This window comes from Hevea brasiliensis, chromosome 6 (genome assembly GCF_030052815.1).
Source record: "Hevea brasiliensis isolate MT/VB/25A 57/8 chromosome 6, ASM3005281v1, whole genome shotgun sequence".
NCBI lineage: Eukaryota > Viridiplantae > Streptophyta > Magnoliopsida > Malpighiales > Euphorbiaceae > Hevea > Hevea brasiliensis.
The window spans coordinates 5,852,584-5,877,881 of NC_079498.1; the positions used below are offsets into that span (position 1 = coordinate 5,852,584).

Here is a 25,298-nt window from a genome sequence, read left to right on the forward strand (position 1 = left end):
AAAAAATTTTTAATTTGGGCTTTGGAAGCAGAAGAGCCAGCTCAAAGCTAAATTAATCCAAAAAAATGCCGATTACTAGCATTGCAATTGGATCTCCAGCGGAGGCTAGCCAACCAGATGCCCTCAAGGCAGCCCTTGCCGAGTTTATTTCTATGCTCATTTTCGTCTTTGCCGGTGAAGGATCCGGCATGGCATTTAGTAAGAACCTAACCTAATTTCTCTCTCTTTATTTCGAGATCATATACAGTCAAAAAATTAAGAAACTCAATTATGATTTATTCGGATCCATATCGCTAATAAAACGTATGTATATGATATATAATTTAATATGTTTTAATAAAATTATTATAATTTTATTAAAAAAATATAGATTATAATTAATTAGAATTGATTATGTAAATTTTTTTTATTTAATTTTATTTAAAATTAAAAAAATATAAATTTTTTGATATTATTTCTCTCTGAAAAGAGATAGCATGTTAATGCAAAATTCTTATGAAGCATATTTTTGGCAGACAAGCTGACCGATAATGGGTCAACAACACCAGCCGGCCTAGTAGCAGCTTCACTGGCTCACGGATTTGCCCTGTTCGTGGCGGTTTCAGTAGGTGCTAATATTTCTGGTGGGCACGTAAACCCTGCTGTTACATTCGGTGCCTTTGTTGGTGGCCACATAACATTCATCAGAAGTGTTCTTTACTGGATTGCCCAATTGCTCGGTTCTGTGGTTGCTTGCTTGCTTCTTAAGTTTGCCACTGGTGGATTGGTAATTACCCCTTTTATTTATTTTGCATACTGTTTTACTGATACTCGAACTCGAGACTCACAGCTCTGGAGACGACTCCACTATAATGCTAACTAAAATAAATGTTTTTGTGATTAGGAAACATCTGCTTTTGCCCTATCATCTGGAGTTGGTGCATGGAATGCACTTGTTTTCGAGATCGTTATGACCTTTGGTTTGGTGTACACTGTATATGCAACAGCCGTGGACCCAAAGAAGGGTAACATCGGGATAATTGCACCCATTGCAATTGGTTTCATTGTGGGTGCCAATATCTTGGCTGGTGGTGCCTTTGATGGTGCATCCATGAACCCAGCAGTCTCCTTCGGACCAGCAGTAGTCAGCTGGACATGGGACAACCACTGGGTCTACTGGCTCGGTCCATTCCTCGGGGCTGGCATCGCTGCTGTTGTTTATGAAGTCTTCTTCATTAGCCCAAGTACACATGAACAGCTTCCCTCTACAGAATTTTAAGAATTCAGATTTCTTTTTTGGTTTTCCCTCTTGGTTTATGTGATGAGAGAAGGTTGAAAGTTGGGTGCGTCTCTTTGGTTTCAATGTTGTATTGGTGGTGCTGTTGGCGTTTGTATCTGGTTCAAGTACTTCTCGTTAATTGTTGATTCTTGTATCCTTGTCTTCTTCTAAAATTCTTCCATCTTTCAAGTATTTTCTTATTTGTTCTCATTTGATTGATTCCAAGTACACATCACCACAAGTTGAGTTGTATTTAGAATAGATTTAGACCTGTTCGGCAATAGCTTTTAAAGTAGCATTTAGTAGTTTGATCATGGTTAAAATATTACCTCTCTTATTTCAATAACTTAGTATTTAAAATAGTATTCAAAAATTGAGAGAGTGGTCTATACAAAATTATCATTCTTATCTTTTTAGAAATTAAAAGAGCATACAACTATTTTTAAATTTAACAAGTTAATTCAATAGTTATTTTTACGAAACACTTATACTTTAAATCATTATATAAATAACTAACCACTAATAACTAATATTTAACCATTAACAACTAGTAAAACAATTAGCAGCTACTAAAACGGTTAACAGCTACTAGAACAGCTAATATTGTCGAATAGGACCTCAATCAAATTCAAATTAAAATCGATAAAAAATTTATAAGTTTGACTCAACCATCTAAGGGTACCGATCCCCCTTAATCTTAAACAATACATAACTAAAATCAATATGATTGCTTTAATCAAAATTAAATCTATCTTTGAATCCAACTGAATCAAAATCGCATAAAAAAATTAGCCTTCTTCAATTTGATTCAAATTTAATTAGATTACAAATCATAATTAGAGCATAGCCAAGCCTAGTTCCAAGTGAAGACATCAACTTATGCTTCAGGCATATCCTAGATTAGGCCACACCTATAAGAAGTTGAAAGTCCTAATCCTCAATGCTTAGTTGTAAACAAGATAATATGAAATAAAATAAGAGAGAGAGAGAGAGAGAGAGAGAGTAGTGAAAGATACTTCAGGGATAATTTTTTTTTTCATGGTAGGTGACTGACCCTAATATGGTGGCACAAAATTTAAAATTAATAACATGATAATCCTCATTATTGATTATGATATTTTGATAAAATAATTCGGTGAAAAAGTCCATAAAAGAACGTAAATACAAAACTAGCACCATTGATGCACTATCATCTGAGCCCTTATTTCATAATACAAGAGCTTAAAATTTCAACAAAAAGGTTAATGAAATTAAAAAAATAAAAAATCAAAGTTAAAGTTTCGTTTGGTTTGTGAAAAATTAAATAATTTTCTTAAAAAATAACTTATTTTTTAAGAAAAGTTTTTATTTTTATTTTTGATAATTTTATTAAAATATAAATATATTTATATATACGTTATATAAATACATATCATTAATTTAATATTTTAATTAAATAATAAAAAATATTTTTATAAAAAATATTTTTTTAAAAAATAATTTTTATATATAAATTATTTTATGAGAAATAAATATAATTTAAGATCATCGAGAGTTGAAAAAAGAATTTTGAATGCCTCGTGTACTGAGAAAGAATATAGATTGAACAAAGCTAAAGAAAGAGGAATATGCATTCACAATATTGCAGTAAATTGAGCCTGAGATTTTCTTTTCTCGAAGCAACTCAATGTCTCCCATCGAAATAAATTATTTGTGAGAATTTAATTGAATTCTCACAAAATTATACTTTATTTTTATTTATTTTAAAAAGAAAAAATTTTAAATTAAAAAAATTCATTCTTTTATTACAAATATAAAAATTTATTATCCAAAAGAAAGTGACTAAGAGAGGAGTAAATTGAACACTTTAGGTAATTTTTCAATCATTGCTCAAGATTTAATGAAAAATTGTAGTTTTACACTTCTATGTATGTGTATAACTTTGTTTTTAAGATTTAATTTAAGTGATCAAATAAGTTATGCACAAATATCAGCTCATACACAAAATAATCACTTAATATCAAGTATATCATTTCACATATAAATCAAAATTTACAAATTTAATTGTTCAAACTCAGTTTTAACTCAACAAAATAAATTTTCAACACATTCAATATATAATCAGAGAAACAAAATACTGAAAATTAAAGAGTTAAGGAAAGAAGAGAATCAAACACGATGTTTATAGTGGTTCGGCTCTCTTAGCCTATATCCACTATTCCCAAAGTCCCACTTTGAGAGTCACTCTACTATTTTATCTTTTTCAACATGCAAGATTCAAAGCCTTTACAATCTCAGCAAGCTTCTTAGGTGCTTGAGAACCTTTACAATGTCTTTGCTTGAAAACCTTCCACAAGCTTCACAAGGTGCTTGAAAACCTTCCTGTGTCCTCATACTTACACAACCTTCAATAGGTTTTGGTGTAGATGAAATCACTCTCAATAACTCTCAGATACAGAATTTAATGCTAAAAAATTAAGAGAGAATATTTGCCACTCAAGTTCAAGAGTATTTGAATGAAAACTTTAAAAATAGCACAATAAATTCTCAATGAATAGGAACACTTTTATTAGGTAAAATTGTAGTAAATAATGCCTTTTATAGGTGCTTTTCATTGCTAAAAACGTTTGCTAGAGAGTGTATTTAATGGCTCTTTAGTTTAAAAAAAACTACCCGTTACTTCTTTAAAAGTCGTGCAGCAGAGTTATGTCAAGTCAGAGCATGAAAATAATTAACTAAAATTTTCACTGGTTAACTAGTTTCGTAAGATAGAAAATTTTACCCAACAAAACTAGTCAACTAATTTTCACAACGGGTTAACTAATTTCGCTATTGTCCGACTTAAATTTTGAAAATTTGAGTTTTTGAAAGAAAGTTGTAAAAATTATTTTGACCATTCAAAAACTTTAAAAATGATATAAAAACACTATCTAAACTCTTGAATCTAAAAACAAAATTGATTTTAAGTTTTAAATAGCATAATCTCTCCAATCTTGTGCAATGGACCTAAGGACTTAATTTCTATCCTAATTCTTTATGGACTTTGATTCATCTTGTATTATACAAGATAATAATCTGCTTTTGTATCAACCATTTCAATAGAATAGTCCTTCCATCAATGTCTTTGCATATCATGACTTATAAAATCACTTAAAATACTTATACACAAAAGGTTAATGTATATTTCATTAAATTTTGCTGTCATCAAAATCAAGCTCATTATAGCTTATGGGACTTACAATCTCCCCCTTTTTGATGATGTCAAAACTTAATGAATCTATGAAGATCATAAAAATTAAATTGTATAACTATCTACATATGTCATGTATGCAAGAACTTCCTTTGAGACAAGCTCCCCCTATATGTATGCACACAATCATTCAAAATGCAATAAAATTGAGAAGCTACAAAATAGCTCCCCCTAAAACTGATACTCAAAGCATTTTGAAGATAGCAATATAAGTAACATGTTAAATAATTTCCAAGATCAATTCAATCATCATATATAGGATATATCAACCATAAGTCAATCATAAAATATCATCATCATATCTTCAATAACTTTCCAAAATAAGTCCAAAATATCTATATCAGAATATGAACTATACAACCACTGAACAAAATTAGTTAACTAAAAATATACCCAGTTAACTAAAAAACATTCTGTCAGTTAAAACATTTTCCTATCTTCTCCTAATTTCTCCCCCTTTTTGACATCAACAAAAAAATAAGAATTTCTCCTATTTACTCCTATTTTCTCTCCTTTTTGAAAGAAAAATAAAAAGACACAACTTTGAAAGTCATAAATCATATTTCAAAAATCTCAAGGTTTATCTTTGCTGCCAAGGATCCTGCCACTTCTCCTAAGGTGAGCAGGATCAACAACTTTGACTTGTTTCTTCTTCTTTAGGGGTTCTTTTTCAGGTATGGTTACTTGGATTTTTGGAGGAATGGGTAGAACTGATTTTCTGGCTTGTGCTTTGGTTCTTCTAAGGCCATATTACATGGGTAAAGAGATGGATGATTCAGATACTGGTTGAGAGGTAGTAGGTGCAGGGCTTGGTTGATCAGAGGATGGGTCTTGTGACTGCTCTTCTTTCTTGTTGTCAGCATCTTCCTTCTCCTCTTCTTGTCTTGAACCATTTCTGCCTTTACTTTTTCCATTCTCACTGTTGCTGTTGCTTTTAGTATGAGATGAGGAGGATTCTCTTGATTTTTCCTTGTCAGGTTCTTGTTCTGCTTTTGATTTCTCTTCCGCAGTTTCTTCCTTCTCATCATTTTTCTTTACTTCTTCAACCTCAGCTAGCTTACTTTCTTCTTTTTCCTTTTCAGCAGTTTTTACATGCTCCTCTTCTTCTTCTTCTTCCACTTCAAAAATTTTTACTCCACTTGGTCCATCGGCCTTTGCATTGCTAGGACCAACAGTACCATGTGCGTAGCTTCCAAAATCTCCAAACTTCCCAAAAGATTCACCAAACAGCATTTGAGCCATCTTTTTCATGAACCATTCCTACCTGTCTAATCTATTAATCAACATATCCATCTTGGCATTTTGCTCAGCCATAATTCCTTTCTGCAATTCATGAGATTTTTCTAAAATACTCAAGCTCAGTCCACTCATTTCTTTTATTTCCTTCATCATTTCTAGATTTGTTTTACTTATTTTCACAAAATCTGACATTTTCAGCTTCATTTTCTCTTTCTTCTTAGAGCTTTCCCCTTCATCTATCTTAGAACTTCTCTCTTTTAACTTGCTTATTGGGATATCTGATTCTGTTTCAGAGTTTGATTCTAATTCAGATTCAATCTCAATCCCAGTCTCTTCTTCTTGCTTTTTCTCTTCTTTCTTACTCCTTTTCCTACCATCATCAGCCTTGAATCTCTCTTTAATGGGGATAGGATTGCTAAACTTCTTTTCTTTGCTCATATCAACTCCCATAGATTGAAATACAAGAGTCAAAGGCATAGTATATGGCAACCTTCTATGCTTACTAGACTTAGCAATCACTTTGAAAATAAAAAATGGCAAATTGAATCTGATTTTGTTGATCAAGTGCCACATGATGCATAAATCAAGGCTATTTGCATATGAGTGACTACCACTTCTAGGATTGAGCAAATATCGAGTGAAGGATTACAGAATTCTAAAATTTTGAAGCACTAAACTAATATTGGTCATTTCATTTTCGGGTGTACCCTCTGAAAAAATTGACAATTGAAATGCCTTTTCATCATATCCTTCAAGCTTCCTAGTATCTTTGAAGGTTCCAACCCTATTTCCATCATTCGGTAGGTTCAAAACAAAGGCTAAGAAATCAACATCAATAATCTGACTTTTCTTCTTAACTTTCACACTAAAACTTTCTACTTTAACAACTTCTTTCATATTTCCATAAAATTCTTGAATTAAATAAGGATAATAATATTCATTCAACTCAAAAAATTCCATCCAGCCTTGAAAAGTAAATAAATCTTCAAATTCATAAGGCAAATCAGAAAATGAATCCCATTTAATGTACCTTGGCTCAAAAATATTCTGTTACACAAAGGGTTTCGAAGCAGGGGCCTTCTCAACTTTCTTCTTTTTCTTGGAATGTTCTGACCCAGCAATACTCTTTTCTTTTCTTTTTCTCTCTAGTTCTGCCATTGTCTCTGTTTCTTCATCATTGTTCTCAACTTCAGTTTCTTCTTCTCTTTCCTTTTCGGATCTGCCAGCGGTTTTCATAGCATCATCCATAAGTTTTCGAGGTTTGGTAGCTACTTGCTTTACCCTTGCCATCGATTCTCGGAGAATTTCAGTGAGAGGTAGCGGCTTGAGGAAGAACGGGATTTTAACGTTTAGGGATTTTGATAAGGATAAATGAGGGTTTCTGTGTTTGAGAGAAATTTAGGTTTCTAAGAGAGTGGAGAATCAATTTGCAGCAGGAAATGAGGAAGTTTTTAACAGATTGATTGAAATGATATATAACAGTTATCAAAAAAAATTTTCAAATTTTGAAACTGTGTCAGTTTATCATGGAGAACCAGGAATCCCTTTTTTGCCAAAACCCAATTTTACCCTTTAAAGGCATAAAAAGAGCTTAACTGTGCTTAGAGGTATATTTGTCAAAATAAGTTACAAAGAGAGCGAAAATACCCCTTAGAAAGAGAGTAATTTTAAAATAGGTGCGTTTTCTCAAATAGACACAGAAGCAAAATTAGTTAACTAATTTTGAAACCCAGTTGGCTAAATATTATACAGGTATAAAACTAAACAACTGTAGTGAGAAAGTAGTTAACTAAAAACACATATACGCAGAATATAGCACTAATAACATATTCAACCAAATTTGACAGCATATTCATATCAAATGTGGCAAGTATCATTCAATAGCTTCACTCATGCCAAGTTCCCTTCTAATCCTACAAAAGTTTTCCTCATTTAGTGGTTTTGTAAAAATGTCTGCAAGTTATTGTTCTGTAGGAACAAACTCTAACTCAAGTTATTGAATTCTAATTTTTCAGTTTAGGACAATTTGGCTTGATGTGACCAAGTTTGTTGCATTCAAAGCATTTAATCTCACTTTGATCCTTGCTTGTTTCACCTTTGGGAGAATACTTCTTTAGGAATTTCTTATATTTCGAACCTCCCTTTTTGAATGCTTTCTTCAATCTTCTTGCAATCATGGCAATATCATCTTCATCACTTGAACTATTAGAGCTGTCACTTGAGGCAACCTTAAAAGCTATAGTTCTCCTTAATTCATCATCTTGACTTGACTTCAAGGCAATTCCTCTCTTTGTTTTTTCGTGATCTACATTACTCTTGCTTTTGTTATAAAGCATTTCATGAACAACAAGAGAACCAATCAGCTCATCATAAGTGAATTTGGAGAAGTCTTTGGTGTCAAAGATTATTGTCACTTTTGTTTCCCATGATTTAGGTAGTGACCTCAAGACTTTCTTGACTAATTCTTCTTCAGTGAATTCCTTTTCAAGAGCTTTGAGAACATTCACCATATCAGTAAATCTTGTGCTCATTTCTGAAATGGTTTCTCCAAGTTTCATCTCAAATAGTTCATATTCTCGAACAAGCCTATTGGCTTTTGATTCCTTCACTTGATTAGTCCCTTCATATGTGACTGCAAGTTTATCCCACACTTCTTTTGCATATGTACAACCTGAAATACGATTATACTTAGCTTAAGCATTTGAAGAAACTTTCTTCCAATCAAGTTCATTATAGTCATCTTCTAGTTTTTCTCTATAACCATCAGCATGCAATTCTAATGGAATTTTAGGACCTTTAACAATTCTTTGCCATGCTTCAATATCAACAGATTGTATAAAGTTTCTCATCCTAACTTTCCAGAAAGAATAATTAGAACTATTAAACAAATGTGGTCTAGTAATAGAATGTCCTTCAACTAAAGGTGCAGGGATACCAGCTATGTTAGATGTGCCAGCCATTGTAGGATCTCTTTAAGATGTTTAAACCTCAAGTAAGAGAGATAAAATCTGATATCAATTTGTTGTCCTAAAGAAAGTGACCAAGAAGGGGGGTGAATTGGACACTTTAGGCAATTTTTCAGTCCTTGCTTAATACTTAATGAAAAATTGTGACTTTGCACTTCTATGTATGTGTATAACTCTGTTTTTAAGATGTAATTTAAGTGATCAAACAAATTATATACAAATATTAGCTCATACACAAAATAATTACTTAATATCAAGTGTATCTTTTCACATATAAATCAGAATTTGCAGGTTTAATTGTTCAAACTCAGTTTTAACACAAAACAAATTCTCAACACATTCAATATGTAATTAGAGAAACAAAGTGCTTAAAATTAAAGAGTTAAGGGAAGAAGAGAATCAAACACAATGTTTATAGTGGTTCGGCTCTCTTAGCCTACATCCACTCTTCCCAAAGTCCCACTCTGAGAGTCACTCTACTATTTGACCTTTACAATGTCTTTGCTTCCCACAAAAGACCACAAGCTTCACAAGGTGCTTGAAAACCTTCCACAAGCTTCACAAGGTGCTTGAAAACCTTCCACAGGTGTGTTCTCACACTTACACAACCTTAAATAGGTTTTGGTGTATATGAAATCACTCTCAATAACTCTCAGATACAGAATTTAATGCTAAAAGATTGAGAGAGAAGATTTGCCCCTCAAACTCAAGAGTATTTGAATGAAAGCTTTAAAAATAGCACAATAAATTCTCAATGAATAGGAACACTTTCATTAGATAAAATTATAGTAAATGATGCCTTTTATAAGTGCTTTTCATTGCTAAAAACGTTTGCTAAAAAGTATATCTAGCGGCTCTTTAATTTTAAAAAAACTACCCGTTACTTCTTTGAAAGTCGTGCAGCAGAGTTGTGTCATGTCAGAGCATGAAAATAGTTAACTAAAATTTTCATTGGTTAAGTAATTTCGTAAGATAGAAAATTTTAGCCAACAAAACTAGTTAACTAATTTTCACAACGAGTTAACTAATTTCGTTACTTTCTGACTTAAATTTTGAAAATTTGAGTTTTTGAAGGAAAGTTGTAAAAATTATTTTGACCATTCAAAAACCTTAGAAATGATATAAAAACACTTCCTAAACTCTTGAATCTAAAAACAAAATTGATTTTAGATCTTAAATGGCATAATCTCTCCAATCTTGTACAATGGACCTAAGGACTTAATTTCTATCCTAATTCTTCATAGACTTTGATTTGTCTTGTGTTATATAAGAAAATAATCTCCTTTTGTATCAACCATTTCAATTAAATAGTTCTTCCATCAATGTCTTTGCATATCATGACCTATAAAATCACTTCAAATACTTATGCATAAAGGGTTAATGTATATTTCATTAAGTTTTGCTATCATCAAAATCAAGCTCATTATAGCTTACGGGGCCTACAAAATTAACTAAAAAGAAATCAATTAAATTAAATTTTCATAAACATCTAATTTTCAAACAGAGAGAAAATCATCATCATCAAGAATTATACCAATACCTCAAAAATATTAAGAAATTTGTGCAGCAAGAGAATCTCATTACTCTCTCCACTCTCTTGCTTCCATTTTCTTCAACCTTCAAATAAAAAACAATAGCTTAAATCTCCTCTTTCTTTATCAGATACCCATTTTCAATTTTGAACTTTTTTTCTTTCGTTTTGGTAGACAAAGAAAGAGAAATTTGCTTGAACTTTTGTTTACCAAATTGAGCTTTTTCCTTTTTTTTTTTTTAAATTATTTTTCGTATCTTTTCTAACATAAACTATGTAAGTAATATTCAGTGTAATCCAGCTCCAACTGAAATTAATAAAATTCCCCTCAATTTGTAGTTTGAATAGTTCACCAATGTGTCTCATTTGATGCATGACCAATAGAGTTGGGCTCTATTGGCTATTCTCTATAGGCCAGTTTTCTAACATCTATTTCAACATTACCAATCAATAATATAAACCTCAAACACATAAGTGAAGAAGTTAGATAAAATAGGAAGAACTTTAGAGTTGCTAAGAGACTAAAAGAGGATATTTGAATACTAACTATCAATAACTAACCACAACTGTCATTTCAAACAAGGCCATAACACTAAAATTAAACGAGCAGAAATGGTCATCAATCTTAATATCTTATGGAAAGCAACACTAATCAATTTAGAAAAGCAGCACAATTCGATTTAGAAAGGATTCTAGAATGCAGTTATAGAGCATTAAGTTATCTTTTGAAAAAAAAAATTCAAGGGACCGAACTCACATTGCAGTGTAGTATAAGTTGGAAGGCAGAATACTGATAACATTGTACTTTCTTCTTCTTCTTCTTCTCCTTCTTCTTCTTCTTCTCTTTTAGGTATTCATGAAAAGAGCTGAGTGTTGAAACTATGATTTCTACCTAAATTATCCCCAAGTATATCAGAAGAGGAATAGAAATGATCAACCTTACATCTTATGCAAAACAATTCAAACTGCTTTAGAATGGCAATGGACCACAGTTAAGGAGCATTAATTTGTATTAGGTGCCATGCGATATACAAGAAGCTGCAACTGCTCAAAAGCATGAACATTAAATGTGTAAAGTGCAAATAAAAGGGGCTTAACATGTGAAAGCACAAAAATATTGAACTATTTGGTTTTCACCACACTTTCAACCTCTACATGTGAGTTCCAAGTTCAAGCTCAGTAACTCTACTACTGAGCACAAACTTATAACCATATTTCGATGATAAAATAAAGATGGTCACCACTCACTAGACAACTGAATTTTATGTGAGGAACTTGTAGATGGGAACATGAATGTCAAAGGGAAATAGTGGAATACATACATATATGGTCTTAACCACCAAGACCACAAAGAGGAAGAAGATATAATTTGAAGATGAAAGAACAGCAGCTAATTAATTTACATGCCACATATGTTTGCTCAAATCATCTCTCATGCCTGCAAAAATACCAGAGGTTCTGTCTTTGAGATTCATTAGTTATTGCCTCATTCATGTATGTAAAGCTGAAATAACTCAAATATTTCACTTCCTCTTCTTCTCATGGTGTTTTCCCAGTTTTGACTGCCGTTGCTTTAGCAAATGCAGGTAAAGATTGAACCAGAGGAATGGGTAGAATACAAGCCCAACCTGATACAAAGAGTTTCAAATGATAAGATCAATGATTTTATAGAGAATGATTCCATGGGAAAACTTGCTAACACATAGCAATATGAGAACTCAGCCCTACAGTAGATAAGATGCATATACAGATGAATTATCTGTTGAGTGAACAGTAAAATGTAAAGCAAAAGAAAAAGATTAGACTAATAATTGCAAATATCTGTGAAACTATCAAACTGGAAGGCTTGGAAAATTTTTCCATGTCTTTGAGGAAAGAAAATGTCAAAATATATAATAATCACACTAGCAAACTTGATTTTCATGTTGGTTGATGTCCTGTCCATTTCTTGGTTTTTACACTTCAACAATTATTCTTTTAAACCTTATATAAAATTTTGAAAAAAAAATTATGCACGTGTGTGTGTGTGTGTATCAAGTAATCCGAGAGAGTTGGGAGGAATACTACACTAGACATATTAAGAAATTGTTAACATATATATGCTCTAACTCCAGTGGCGGAGCTAGGAAAAACTACTTGAGGACGGACTTGAGTTATAAAAAAAAATATATGCATGCATTCAAAATCAAGTCTCCTCATCTATCAAATTTGATGAAAATTATTTTCATAGTTAGAATTATAAAAAGGGAGGGTTACTTCAATTTTACTATATCATAACTATTAGTCATAAAGTATTTATTGGGAAAGTTTCCTATGATAAATAATAAATATTACTTAATTAAATATATCAAATTGAAATACATCTTTTTTAACTTTTAAACTTAAATACTAAAATATATGAGACACTAAACAAGAATATACAAGTCTTGCACCTAAAAAATTATAGATTATTCTAATATTTTAATTATGTACATATATTATAAAAAGACATATATATTGTAGAAAGAGATGATTCTTATTGATTTCAATTAATCTGTACATGGGTATATATATATACAATTGATTCCTATAATTGTGTTCTACTAATTAGGAAGAAATCCTAAATAAGAAATCCTAAATAGGAATACAGAATACAAAATATATAGAAAAATAATATAGTGATTGACTTTCCATGACATAGTGATTGACTTTCCATAACACTCCCCCTCAAGTTGGAGCATAGATGTTAATCATGCCCAACTTGTTACAAATGTAGTCAATCCTAGCTCCATTCAGAGCTTTTGTGAAAATATCTCCTAACTGCTCTCCAGTTTTGATGTGTCCTGTTGAGATGATCTGTTGTTGAATCTTTTCACGAATAAAGTGACAATCAATTTCAATATGTTTGGTTCGCTCATGAAACACCGGATTAGAAGCAATATGAAGAGCAGCTTGATTATCACACCACAATTTCACAGGCAGGGAGGTCTTAAAACCTGTCTCATCTAGTAATTGAAGTATCCACATTACCTCACATACTGATTGTGCCATGGCTCTGTATTCGGATTCAGCACTAGATCGAGAAACTACACTCTGCTTCTTGCTTCTCCAAGACACCAAATTTCCTCCAATAAAAACGCAATATCCAGTAGTTGACCTCCTGTCAACCTTAGATCCAGCCCAGTCGGCATCTGAAAAACATTCAACATTCAAATGCCCATGATTACCATATAGCAAACCTCTTCCTGGAGCGCCCTTCAGATAACACAAGATTTGTTCCAAGGCTTCCCAATGAGCAACAGTTGGGGAAGATATAAACTGACTTACCACACTAACGGCATAAGCAATATCAGGACGAGTGACTGTAAGGTAGTTCAATTTTTCTACCAATCTCCTGTATCTCTCTGGATCTTCAAACAACTCACTATTCCCGGCTAACAGTTGTAAAGTTGGAGTCATTGGTGCGCTACAAGGCTTAGCACCTAATTTTCCTGTCTCTGTCAATAGATCGAGGACATATTTTCTTTGAGACAAGAAAATACCCTTTTTACTTCTCATAACTTCGATACCCAATAAATACTTTAACAATCCCAAGTCTTTGATCTGAAACTGAGTTTGGAGGAAGGTTTTAAGAGATGAAATACCTGCAGAGTCACTCCCAGTGATGACAATGTCATCCACATAGACTACCAAGAGAATTAGACCAGCCTCAGATTGCCTATAAAATACTGAGTGATCACACTTACTCTTTTGCATACCAAATTCTTGTACTGCTTCACTGAATCTCCCAAACCATGCCCTAGGACTTTGTTTCAAGCCATAAAGGGACTTTCGAAGCCTACAAACTTTACCCAACTCCCCCTGAGCAACAAACCCAGGTGATTGCTCCATATACACCTCCTCCTGAAGATCACCATGAAGGAAAGCATTCTTGATATCCAATTGATGCAGATGCCAATCATATATAGCTGCTAAAGAGAGAAACAAGCGAATAGAAGTAAGTTTAGCTACAGGAGAAAAAGTATCAGAGTAATCAACCCCATATGTCTGAGCATATCCTTTTGCTACAAGGCGAGCTTTTAACCTAGCCACAGAACCATCAGGATTTACCTTTCATCAGATATACCCATTTACAACCAATAGCTTTCTTACCAGTGGGTAAAGGCAATAGTTCCCATGTACCATTAGCATCTAAAACCTCCATTTCCTCTTTCATAGCATCACACCAGCCAGGATGAGACAGTGCCTCATTAACAGTATTAGGGATAGTAACAGAGTCTAAAGAAGTAACAAAACACCGAGAACAAGAAGACAATTGATTATAAAGAACAAAAGAAGAGATAGGGTAAGTACATGAACGTTTACCTTTACGAAGAGCAATGGGTAAGTCTAGATCAGAATCATAATCAGTATGAGGTACAGGATCTCCCAACAAAGTAGCTGGTGGAGGATCTGAGTCAGGAATCTACAATCTCCTGGAATAAACATGAACAACGGGAGGTCGAGTAGGTCTAGAAACAGGAGGAACAGGCTGTGGGAGAGTACTAGACATTGGTTGAACAGTATATATTAAGAGATCATCCTCCTTCCCCTGACTCTTATACACAGATGATGGAGGAAAAAATGGAGTGGACTAAAAAAATGTGACATCTACAGAAACAAGATAACGATTAAGAGTAGGAGAGAAACAACGGTACCCTTTTTTGGAGCCGGGAGTACCCAAGGAAGACACATTTGAGAGATTTTGGATCCAATTTAGTAATCTGTGGACAAACATCACGCACAAAACAGGTACAACCAAAAATACAGGGTTCAATAGGGAACAAAGATTTTGTAGGAAACAAAGTAGTATAAGGAATATCCCCATTAAGGACAGAAGACGACATACGATTGATCAAAAAACATGCCGTGGAAACTGCATCCGCCCAAAAATGTTTAGGTACTTTCATATGAAAAAGAAGAGCACGAGTTACCTCAAGAAGATGACGATTTTTTCTTTCGGCCACGCCATTTTGGGATGGGGTATCCACACAAGAAGACTGATGAAGAATGCCATTTTGTGTCATATAAGGCTGAAATTGTGCTGAAAATTATTCTTTGGCATTGTCACTTCTTAATATGCACACAGAAATATTAAATTGAGTTTTGATTTCATTCCAAAAGGCACAAAAGATAGAAAACAACTCAGAACGATTTTTCATTAAATATAACCAGGTAACACGAGAGTAATCATCAACAAAAGTAACAAAATAACGAAATCCAATTTTAGATGTAACAGAACAAGGACCCCAAACATCAGAATGAACTACCTCAAAAGGAGATGAAGCCCGTTTATTGACTCTAGACACAGAAGGCAAACGATGATGTTTTGCAAACTGACACGACTCACATTCTAGTACTGATAAAGACTGAAATTGAGGACACAGCTTCTTCATGGTAGACAAAGAAGGATGACCCAATCTACAATGAGCTTCAAGAGGTGTTAAGGTACTGGAGCAAACAAGCGACCGCGGTACATGATTTTCCAGAATGTAGAGACCATCTGACTCGCGTCCTCTACCAATAATCTGCCGTCGTAAGATCTCAAACAAACAGTCGGAAAAAGGAAACAGAACAATTTAAGGTATGAGTAAGTTTACTACAGAAGTAGATTAAAAGAGAATTTTGGTAGACACAAAGCAGAAGACAAAGAAATTGGCGAAGTCGGGTTCGCAATTCCGAACCCATGACACAAGAAGTAGAACCATCACTAAAGTAATGAGAGGAAGTGAGATTAGGTAAAGCGGATAGAAGACTAGAATTACTGTCATGTGATCTGCCGCACTGCAATCAATAACCCATTTGAATGAAGAAGACACAAGACATGTAGTAGATTTACGACTCGTGATCGCAGCGATGTGAGGAACCGTAGGCTTTAGAGATGCACGATCATGGAAAAATTGTGCAAAATCCTCTGCAGATACCAAAATAGTTTTCTCGGAGGAAGATATCAGAGAATTCTCTCACGCCATATTTGCCATCCGTGATCGCCGATTTTTCTCCGGTTGCGGACAATTATATTTTGTATGGCGTGTTCATGGCAATAATAACAAATGACTCCTCTTGAGTCCCGATTAGAACTAGCCTCTCCATTACGCTGATTACTTTTGCGTAATTCCTCCTCTACTTCTCTTCTATTACCCTGTTGTCCATTTGGATTACGGCTAATAAGAGCACTCTTGACGAGTTGTGAAGATTGAGTACTCTGCAGACGAAGGACCCGTGTGAACGTTTCATGCAAAGAGGAAATCTCAGTACTGGAGAGAATCTGAGATTTAGCAGTCTCATACTTTGAAGGAAGACCTGCAAGAAAAGTCATAATGCCCGATTGCTCTCGTTGGGCTCTTTGAACTTTCACATCGGACTAAAAGGAAACAATACATTAAGCTCCTCATATACCCGTTTAAAATCCATAAAATAAGCCGTGAGAGACTTATCATCTTTCTCAAAGACGAGAATGCCTTACAAACATCATAAATACGGAGATATTCCCTTTACGTAATACGTAAAATCTAAGTAATCCATCAATTCCTTAACAAATTCACAGTGATTAATTAAACTAATTACCTCACTATGAATCGAGTTCCGAAGCTGCAAAAACAATCGAGCATCCTCCCTTAGCCAAGTTTGGCGTGTATCATCAGTGGGTGGATCTTTAGTAAGGTGATCATCCTTATCAATGCTACGCAAATAGACCCTAACAGTCTTACTCCACTCCAGGTAATTCGAACCATTAAGTTTGTGTTCCGTGATCTTAGTCATCACCGGAATCACATCAGAAATAATATTCTTATTGTCCGCCATTTGTTAAGACAAAGAAAACTAACCGAAACGCTAATCCAAAGTGCTTATAGCAGCAAAATAACCCAAAATCACAAATCAAGCAAATACCGAAATAGGATCTGAGAGCCAAACCTCAGAAGTCCTTTAATGGTTATACTGGATCAGGCAACAGCACACGGTGGTGGAATGAGGGGCTTGAGACGACGCCGGCAATGTTGATCGGGGTTGAAACGGCCGGTCGGCGACCAAGGTCTCTCCTGAGTTGAGTAGTGAGAACAAATAGTCACCCTAGATTGATGACCTGCTCTGATACCATGTAGAAAGAGATGATTCTTATTGATTTCAATTAATCTGTACATGGGTATATATATATACAATTGATTCCTATAATTGTGTTCTACTAATTAGGAAGAAATCCTAAATAAGAAATCCTAAATAGGAATACAGAATATAAAATATACAGAAAAATAATATAGTAATTGACTTTCCATAACATAGTGATTGACTTTCCATAACATATATCAAATGTGATCAATAAAAAAAAAATTTTTTTGAGGAGGTGGGGGGGGGGGGGGGGGGTGTGGGTGAGAGATAACAGCCCTCTGTGCGAAGGGAGCCATGACCTCCACTAGTCCCCTATGCAGCCCTGCCTCCATTTAAACTAGGGCTAGCAAGCCCAATTAGGCAAGTGAGATGCAAGTTTACATAATGCATCCACAAATACGAATACAGAGATTAGAGAAATTCATAATTTATAAGCAGGAAAACTATTCAATTAGGCAACTTGGGCAGCAAAGGGATTTATTATTCAAATTGATATCTAGGGGTTTTGTGTTACAAATTGAAGTTCAAGAACAAACAGTGCTGTTACCTGTTGGAAATGATAAGCAACCAAGCAAATCTTAGAAGAAGTTAGACATACCCTGACAAGGTCATAATAGCTGAATGGAAGAGCAGCAAAGAAACCAGCATAAAAATTCTTCTTCTTTACAAATGAAAGTCCTTGGTACATGAGCCACACTGCATAATGGTGACAGATGAATTTAAAACTTGAAAAAGCAAGAAGAACAAATGAAAAAAAAAAAGTAAGAGGAAGCGTTTGGTCAATCCTAATTATATATTTTTTTACTGACTTCATTTAGATAAACATGAATATAAGTAAGGAAAACCGTGCACTCACTTTCACCAGGAGCCAGTCCAATAGGATATATAACAATGAATGCGGTATACCTGGGGAGAGGCAAAAGTTAAAAGAGTATACTACAAGGAATTCAACTATTCAAGTAACATAGCGTAAATTCTTCCAATGTAAATGTGCCTACACACATTTTGTTTGAGCAAGTACATGTGTCTTTGTTTGTGTGCAACTGTGCACGTGTGAAAGAGAGATTTTGGTGACAAAAATTAAAAACACTCACTTAAAAAGACATATATGTTTATGTCAAACCTGAGGTAAGTGATCCAAGATGGACAATTTCCAAGGCTGTTCAAAGCATAATGAGGATATCTAATTACCTGTATTCACGATTATGATCACATATCATTTCCAGTTTTCAACCTAAAGGTATAAGTAACCAAACAAATGAAATGGGAAATAAATACAGGGAAGGAAGTTAGATACACGAATGCTAACAACTGAATAAATGCATTGGACCAGTTAGATACACGAATGCTAACAACTGAATAAATGCATTGGACCACCTCCCCCCCCAACCCCACCAAAAAAACAATAATAATAATAATAATAATAATATGTACTTTATGCAAATGAAGAACAACAACAATCTTAGAAATGGAGCAAAAATAGTAAACAAAGAAGCAGAATGAGCTGCAAATAAAAAACATGTGTTCCAAGTGCAATTGTGTTGAGTAGAATAATAATTTTATGAACATCAAATAGATTTCAGAAATGAGAATGAGACAAAGGAATGTTGAATCGCATAGAGATGGAAAATCAGAATACCAATTCTGAACCATTTTGAAGCCTTCTAACCTCAAATTGCAGGCAACTCAAATGTTGAATTGTGTCAGGAACAAAGTCAATGGGGTCTCCTGGCATATATTCACCCCTTATTATCAAAACCAAGTTTAGACCAGACACCATGTTTTATCTGACAAATCCTTTACTCATAGGCAGCAGCAATATTTATAACAATATTACAAGCACTTGTCTCATTAAGTATGCACTTCCTGTTCCAATTTCCAATGCTTGCATAGAATGAATGCTAACATTTAAACCTAAAGTTCATTCAATTTTAAATGCAATTTGATGTAATTATACAGTTTCAGATTTCATTACATAAAAAACTCGTAATTGGCACATAAACTCATCAAAAACCTATGGTTGTTGCAAGCAAAATTGTCAAGCCGTCTGCAGACAAACCATGAAATTTACAGATAAATTCCCCTATTTGAAGAAAATATGATGGTTAACCAACTGACCTCAGATAGGCACCAAGCAAAAAAGGTTATAAAAATTGATGGCAACTCCTGGACCTACAAAAAGTTAGGAAATCAGTACATCAATGTAAAACCTAGAGAGCTCTATATGAACACAGATTTCAATTCAAATATATATTTAATCTACCAACATTTATCACCAGTCGTAAAATACAGTACTGCAGGGTTTTTTTTTTTTGGGTACTTAATTTAAATTCATTAACCAGGGAAGAAATGATCAATGGATTAAACATAAATGGTGTCTAATTGCTTAAATGAAATGATAATTTTCAGAAATGAAGAAGATAAAAACCTCAACAATGTTATGAACAAAGAACAGAAAATGGGTTCTTCCTCCCCACTGCATAAGTGGGAACAACACTCCACTTGGAACAATACCTGAATTGAAAAAAGAAAAATTTAGCTTAATTGAAATCATTTTCTCCAGTTAAAAGCCCAAATTGAAGTTATAAGGCCTTACAGAAACCTACCCAGAGCTCCATGTACAACTTCCAAGAATGCAACAATTTGCAAGAAAACTTCAACACACAAACACATAAACCAGTTAAATATGAAATTTGAACCTGAGGGTCAAACTAAATGCCCAACTGAAATGCCAATAAATGAAAAAGACCAAGTTAAAGAAAAGCCTGACAGATAAGCTCTCCAGCAGAAGCATAAGCTCCATCGAGTGAATGGTTGGAAACAAAACTGCTCAAAACTCTAAAGAAAGCAATTGTCCTGTCATGAAAGAATAGCACATAAATCTTCAGGGGGAAAAGGAGAGGAAAGAGTGATAGGAAGTTACCATCCAAAGGACTGAAGGGAATTGTAAACGAAGAGATACAGCTTCGAAAATGACATCCTCATAGGTGCCTGGTGTGTGATTCTGGCTCAAGTTCAACCGCCGCAAAATTTCTGCGCGGTTTTGAAGTATATTTCCTGATGCGCAGGCCAAGTCCTGCTGTCGAGAAATTATTCCTGTGGGCCAAAGCCCATATCAACCAACGGCCAATCCATTTCTTTATGGGCAGAATGTTTGTTTATGTACGGAAAGTTCAATTTAATCATTTACATTTGTGGACTAAAATTTTTTTATTTTTTTATTTAAATTAAAATTAAAAAGTTTAATTTTTTATTTTGAAATTAAATTTATTTTATTTTTTATTTAAATTAAAAAATTAAAAGTTTAATTTCTTAATTTTTTATTTTTTAATAAATTAAGCTAAAATTAAAAATTTTGAATCAAATTAAATAAAAAAAAAATTGATTAAATTGAACTCACCGAGAAATATAGAGTATAATTAAACTTTAAGCCTTTCTTTATATACTGGTCTTAACGTTTATCCAATGAATATGTGAAAGAAAATGATCACTTCAAAGAGCTTGGTTGGTTAAATTTTAAAATTTTGTGAAATTAAATTGAATTTTATGAATTAAGTATTTGATTTGAAAATAAAATTATAATTTAATTAAAAATTTTAATTTAGTTATAATCAATTCTTGTAATTTAAACATATATAACAATATTTTTTTTAATTAAAATAACATTATAAAAAAATGTTATTAAATTTTGCGTTGTAAGTTATGCCATATCAAAATATATTCATTTTAAATAAATTTTAATTCATTAAATTTAGAAGTTAACCAAACACAATTGTATAAGTAGATTTTTTGAAATATTTTCTTAAAAAAAATAAAAAATAAAGCTCTGTGTTCATATTCTGAAAACTTATTTGGTATAAATGAATTTTAAAATTTTGTGAAATTTATTTATAAATATAAAATTTTAGTATTTAGTTTAAATAAAAAATTATTTAAAATTTTTAATAATTAATTTCATAAAATTTATTATAATTAAATCAAATTTCATCAAAATTGATGAAATTTATAAATAAATTTTAAATTTAAAATTATATATATATTAAGTGACAAAATTATCCTCTCATTATATATTATGTTATTTATTTTAAATACAAAATTTATTTCATTTAAAATGAATTTCATTTAAAATGAATTTCACATTTAATATAAAATATATCTAAAAATGAATTTTATCATAGAATTCATTTATTCATTTGCAAACAAAATGAATTTTACCATAAAATTGAACTAAACAGGATCTTAACTTTTTAAAATTTTAAAATTTTAACTAACATTTAAAAAATAACTTTTAAATTATTTTTAATTTTTTAATAATAAAAAGTTTTGTTGTTTCTCAAATGAAAATAATGACTTTTCTATAACTAAATTAAAATTAAAGTTGAATTATTATTTTAGAAAAATATTTGTAATGGCAAAAGAAATTAATTTAATTATTATAAAAAATAATATCACATTTTAAATTTATAAAAGAAAACAATTTTTAATTATATTTCATCATGATTTATTTTTTAATTATGAAAATAATTTTTTTAATTGGTTAATTGTTTTCTATTATTGACTGTTTTCTTTTATTTTTTAGAAAAAAAATAAAAATTATAGTCTTTTTAAAATATCGAAAACAGAAAATTAATTTCTACAAATAAACAGATTTTTTTAGTATATAAAACATAATTTTATTACTAATTTATATTTAAAATTTAATAATCTTAGAAAATATTTAATTTTTATTTGTAAATTATAATGTTATAAAATTTTCAAATAAAATTATATAAATTATATTTTTATATATAATTAATAATTTATATAAATAAATAAAAATATCTAATGTATAAAATTTAATTTTAATATAAATATTATTTCTTAAATTTAAACTCATTTCAAATTTATATACATTTTTAAAATGTCAAAATAGATTAAGTTCTTAAAAATATTTTACCGTCTTTATATATATATATATATATATATTATAAGTTTACGTATATATAAGATAAAAATTATATAAAATAAAAATTTTTCCATAAAATAAAACAAAATAACCATACATATGATATTGCTACCTTATTTTTAAAAGATCTCCGTTAAATTAATAATTTTTCAATTATATAAAGGTGTTTAGTTTATATATTGGTTGATAAACACTCAAATAGATAAATTAGAGTGTTTGTTAAACTTCAAAAAATAACGCTGATAGCTGATAGGTAACTGATATGGTACCCATCAGCTGTAATTTATATTAGTTCTATTTTTAGAGTTATTTCTCATTAGCTAATAATTGATTTAATTTTATTTTTTATTTTGATCATATTATCCATTTTTATTTAACTCAAAAATTAATATGATTAATACTTTTACTTTTTTCATTTATAATTTTAATATTTTAATTAACGCGTTTCATCTTTATTAAAATATTTTTTTATTAATAACGTAAAATGTAATACCCCTAATTTTTAAATTTATTATTTTATGGGTAAATATTAATATTTTGTTTTATTTAAATTTTGAGAAATTATTTGAAATTTTTTAGATTTTAGAAATCGGGTTCGATTTTCCGAAAATATAAAACTTTAATGATTTTTAAAAATTAATTTAAAGACCACGTGGTAAAACTAAAAATATATTTAGACTTTACGAATTTTTTTGAGTTTTTTAGAAATTTTTCGAAATTTTTGGGCCTCGTTTTCGGTCTCAAGACATAGTAAAAATTCAAATTTTGGTATCCTGAATCAGACCGGCCGAATCGAACTAGACCGGATTGGACCGATCGAATCGAACCTGCCCATTTTCCTTTTCTTCTTCCCTTCCGCGCGCTCCCTACACCCTCCCTCTCTCTCTCGTTTTCTCTCTCCTCCCTCCGCCTCTCGTCACTCCGCCGGTGCACCACTTTAACCCTTCCCTCTCGCCGGCCACCGTCTGTAGCGCCAGAAAAATGCGCCCAAAGGCGCTCATGCGCACAGCTTCATCTTTCCAGCCAAAATTCGGCTAATCCGACCACTTATTGGATCGAGTCTTGTGCCAAAACTCATCCACACCTCGAGAGTTTTCCATAGACACTAAGAACATCAAAATTTATAGAGCAGTTTGTCCAATTTTTGTCCGAAAAGTTTTAGCCCATTTTGACTTTCGGGCTAGATATCTCAAAAACCGTAAATCCCACCAAAAATCCGAGAGTACCGGAGTGCTCCACTCGTTGAGAGTTTCTCAGCAATATCCATTTCAAATTTTTTCGACACCATTTTTCGGTGGGTCCCGTGAGACTTCACAGTATTTTTTTGAGCATTAAATGAGCTTAGAAAATTTCATAAAAATTATATACTAACCCCTGTGTTGTAGGCTTCACGTAGGTACCTTCAATTCACGGAAATTCAATAGTTGCTCAGGTCTGTAATTTTGGGCCGGGCAGATAGGCTACCGAAAAAGTCTTCGAATTGAGTCGAGATTATAGGCTACCCCATTGTTTTAAGACGTCCCAGACGTGTCTCCAGGGTCGGAATTGGCATAGGTAAACCCGAACCCCCATTTTTCTTAATTATCTAGTGCTTGATTTTGATTAAAAATCTATAAAATATTGGTGGTAAGTTAGAAAAATATAATTCCTTTTGCGTTAGCTCTATAATATTGCTAAAGACCGCGGGGCAAAGTTTTAGAATTTTTAGAGCTCAATTGGGTAGTTTTTGCAAAATGAATAATTGTATGGACTAAATTATAATTTTTCAAATTGTGATTGTTGACTATTTGGGTGGGCCCGGGAGGGGCCATGTGATGTGATTGAGTTGTGGATGTGTAGCTTGTGAATATAGAAGTTTATTTTAAACCCTTTTACAGGTTGGGTAGGTCCTAGATATAGGGGAGATTCTGCCGAATTTTTGGCACGATCTAGGGTGTTTTTCATCTTTTCCAAGCTTGTATCGAGTCAAATTTGTCAGGTGAGCCAGGACAGCCTTCCTCTTCCGCCTAGCCACCTTAGTGACCTTGGTTTAAGTCTATGATTAAAATATTAATTTTAATTATAATTTCGATATTATTATATGTTCAAGCATGCCCATGCATCACTTATAAATATGTATCTATGTAGTTAAACACTAGGCATGTTTTATATTGCATTCATAATTGATGAAGTGCCATGAATATTGTTTGTGATAATTTGGAGCAGTGTGCGTGTGTTGGCGTGCTTGTGGTATGGTATTGGATATGGACATGACGGGTAGACACTGCTTGAGAGACACTCGCTGGGACCCCGCACTTGGTTTATTAAGCGAAAGTCCAGCTTGAGAGACACTCGCTGGCAGAGGTTGGATTAAGAGAGTTGTATAGGGGATCAGCTCTCATATATGTACTATTTGTACAGTGTTGGGTGGGTGAGTGCTCCAAACTCAACTCAACTCAACTCAACTAAGCCTTTATGATGATGTTGCATTCTATGCCTTAGGATACATTAGCTTTAGTTAGCTATAGAAATTGTGATTAAAATTAGTATTTTACTCTCTGAGTCGAACGCTCACTCTTATTCATCTATTTTTCTAGGCTATAGGAGGATTATTTATTGTGGCTAACCTGTTCTTCTTCTTCGCAGGTCCATTAATAGTATTTAATGTATTTTGTTCAATTGAGTTAAATTTTAGACTCCGCATGTGTTAGAAGTACTTATTTTTATTTTGGGCCTGTATTATAAAAGTTATGTTGGACCTGTAAAATTATTAACTGTATGTATGACCGGATTGGATGAGGGAGCTGAGCTCCCATTGGATTTTTTATATTATGAGCATGTGGAGGGTGAGCTGAGCGCCCCAATTTATTTTATATTGTGTTTACAGGTCGGGCGAGTCAAAAACTCCCTGTTGAATGGTCCATTTTATGGCCAGACTCTGTCTAGTTGAATTCTTGAAATTGGGCCCAAATGGGCCTTAGGATTGGGTTGAGGAATAGTTAGGCTTACTATGGGCCTCGGGGGCT

General features: G+C 32.6%; 3 protein-coding genes across 3 annotated transcripts; 1 reads left to right on the forward strand and 2 right to left on the reverse strand.

Annotated features, from left to right (window-relative positions):
• On the forward strand, positions 1 to 1,450 carry LOC110665378 (aquaporin TIP1-2-like). Its single transcript, XM_021825454.2, has 3 exons — positions 1 to 198; positions 516 to 766; positions 884 to 1,450. The coding sequence occupies exons 1-3, from the start codon at positions 66 to 68 to the stop codon at positions 1,256 to 1,258; spliced, it is 759 nt and encodes a 252-aa protein (XP_021681146.1). The 5' UTR covers positions 1 to 65; the 3' UTR covers positions 1,259 to 1,450.
• Positions 1,451 to 5,237: 3,787 nt separating this feature from the next.
• LOC110634798 (uncharacterized) lies at positions 5,238 to 5,729 on the reverse strand. Its single transcript, XM_058147907.1, has one exon. The coding sequence runs from the start codon at positions 5,727 to 5,729 to the stop codon at positions 5,238 to 5,240; it is 492 nt and encodes a 163-aa protein (XP_058003890.1).
• A 5,742-nt stretch (positions 5,730 to 11,471) lies between these two features.
• On the reverse strand, positions 11,472 to 20,420 carry LOC110660241 (uncharacterized). The gene is made up of 9 exons (XM_021818472.2): positions 20,272 to 20,420; positions 20,119 to 20,204; positions 19,955 to 20,002; positions 19,777 to 19,862; positions 19,467 to 19,520; positions 18,472 to 18,539; positions 18,205 to 18,254; positions 17,947 to 18,044; positions 11,472 to 11,851 (listed from the first exon to the last, which is right to left on the reverse strand). Exons 1-9 carry the CDS (start codon positions 20,331 to 20,333, stop codon positions 11,747 to 11,749), a joined length of 657 nt encoding a protein of 218 aa, XP_021674164.2. The 5' UTR covers positions 20,334 to 20,420; the 3' UTR covers positions 11,472 to 11,746.
• Positions 20,421 to 25,298: the final 4,878 nt, after the last annotated feature.

Bases quoted from the DNA above. Each gene is read 5' to 3' on its own strand.
- LOC110665378 (XM_021825454.2), top strand. From the start codon at position 66: ATGCCGATTACTAGCATTGCAATTGGATCTCCAGCGGAGGCTAGCCAA. The intron at 199-515 runs GTAAGAACCTAA...TATTTTTGGCAG, and splicing joins AGGATCCGGCATGGCATTTA to ACAAGCTGACCGATAATGGG. The intron at 767-883 runs GTAATTACCCCT...TTTTGTGATTAG, and splicing joins AGTTTGCCACTGGTGGATTG to GAAACATCTGCTTTTGCCCT.
- LOC110634798 (XM_058147907.1), bottom strand. From the start codon at position 5,729: ATGGCTCAAATGCTGTTTGGTGAATCTTTTGGGAAGTTTGGAGATTTT.
- LOC110660241 (XM_021818472.2), bottom strand. From the start codon at position 20,333: ATGAGGATGTCATTTTCGAAGCTGTATCTCTTCGTTTACAATTCCCTT. The intron at 18,255-18,471 runs GTTTGACATAAA...GCCTCTCCCCAG, and splicing joins TCTTGGATCACTTACCTCAG to GTATACCGCATTCATTGTTA. The intron at 18,045-18,204 runs GTGAGTGCACGG...ACCATTATGCAG, and splicing joins TGGACTGGCTCCTGGTGAAA to TGTGGCTCATGTACCAAGGA.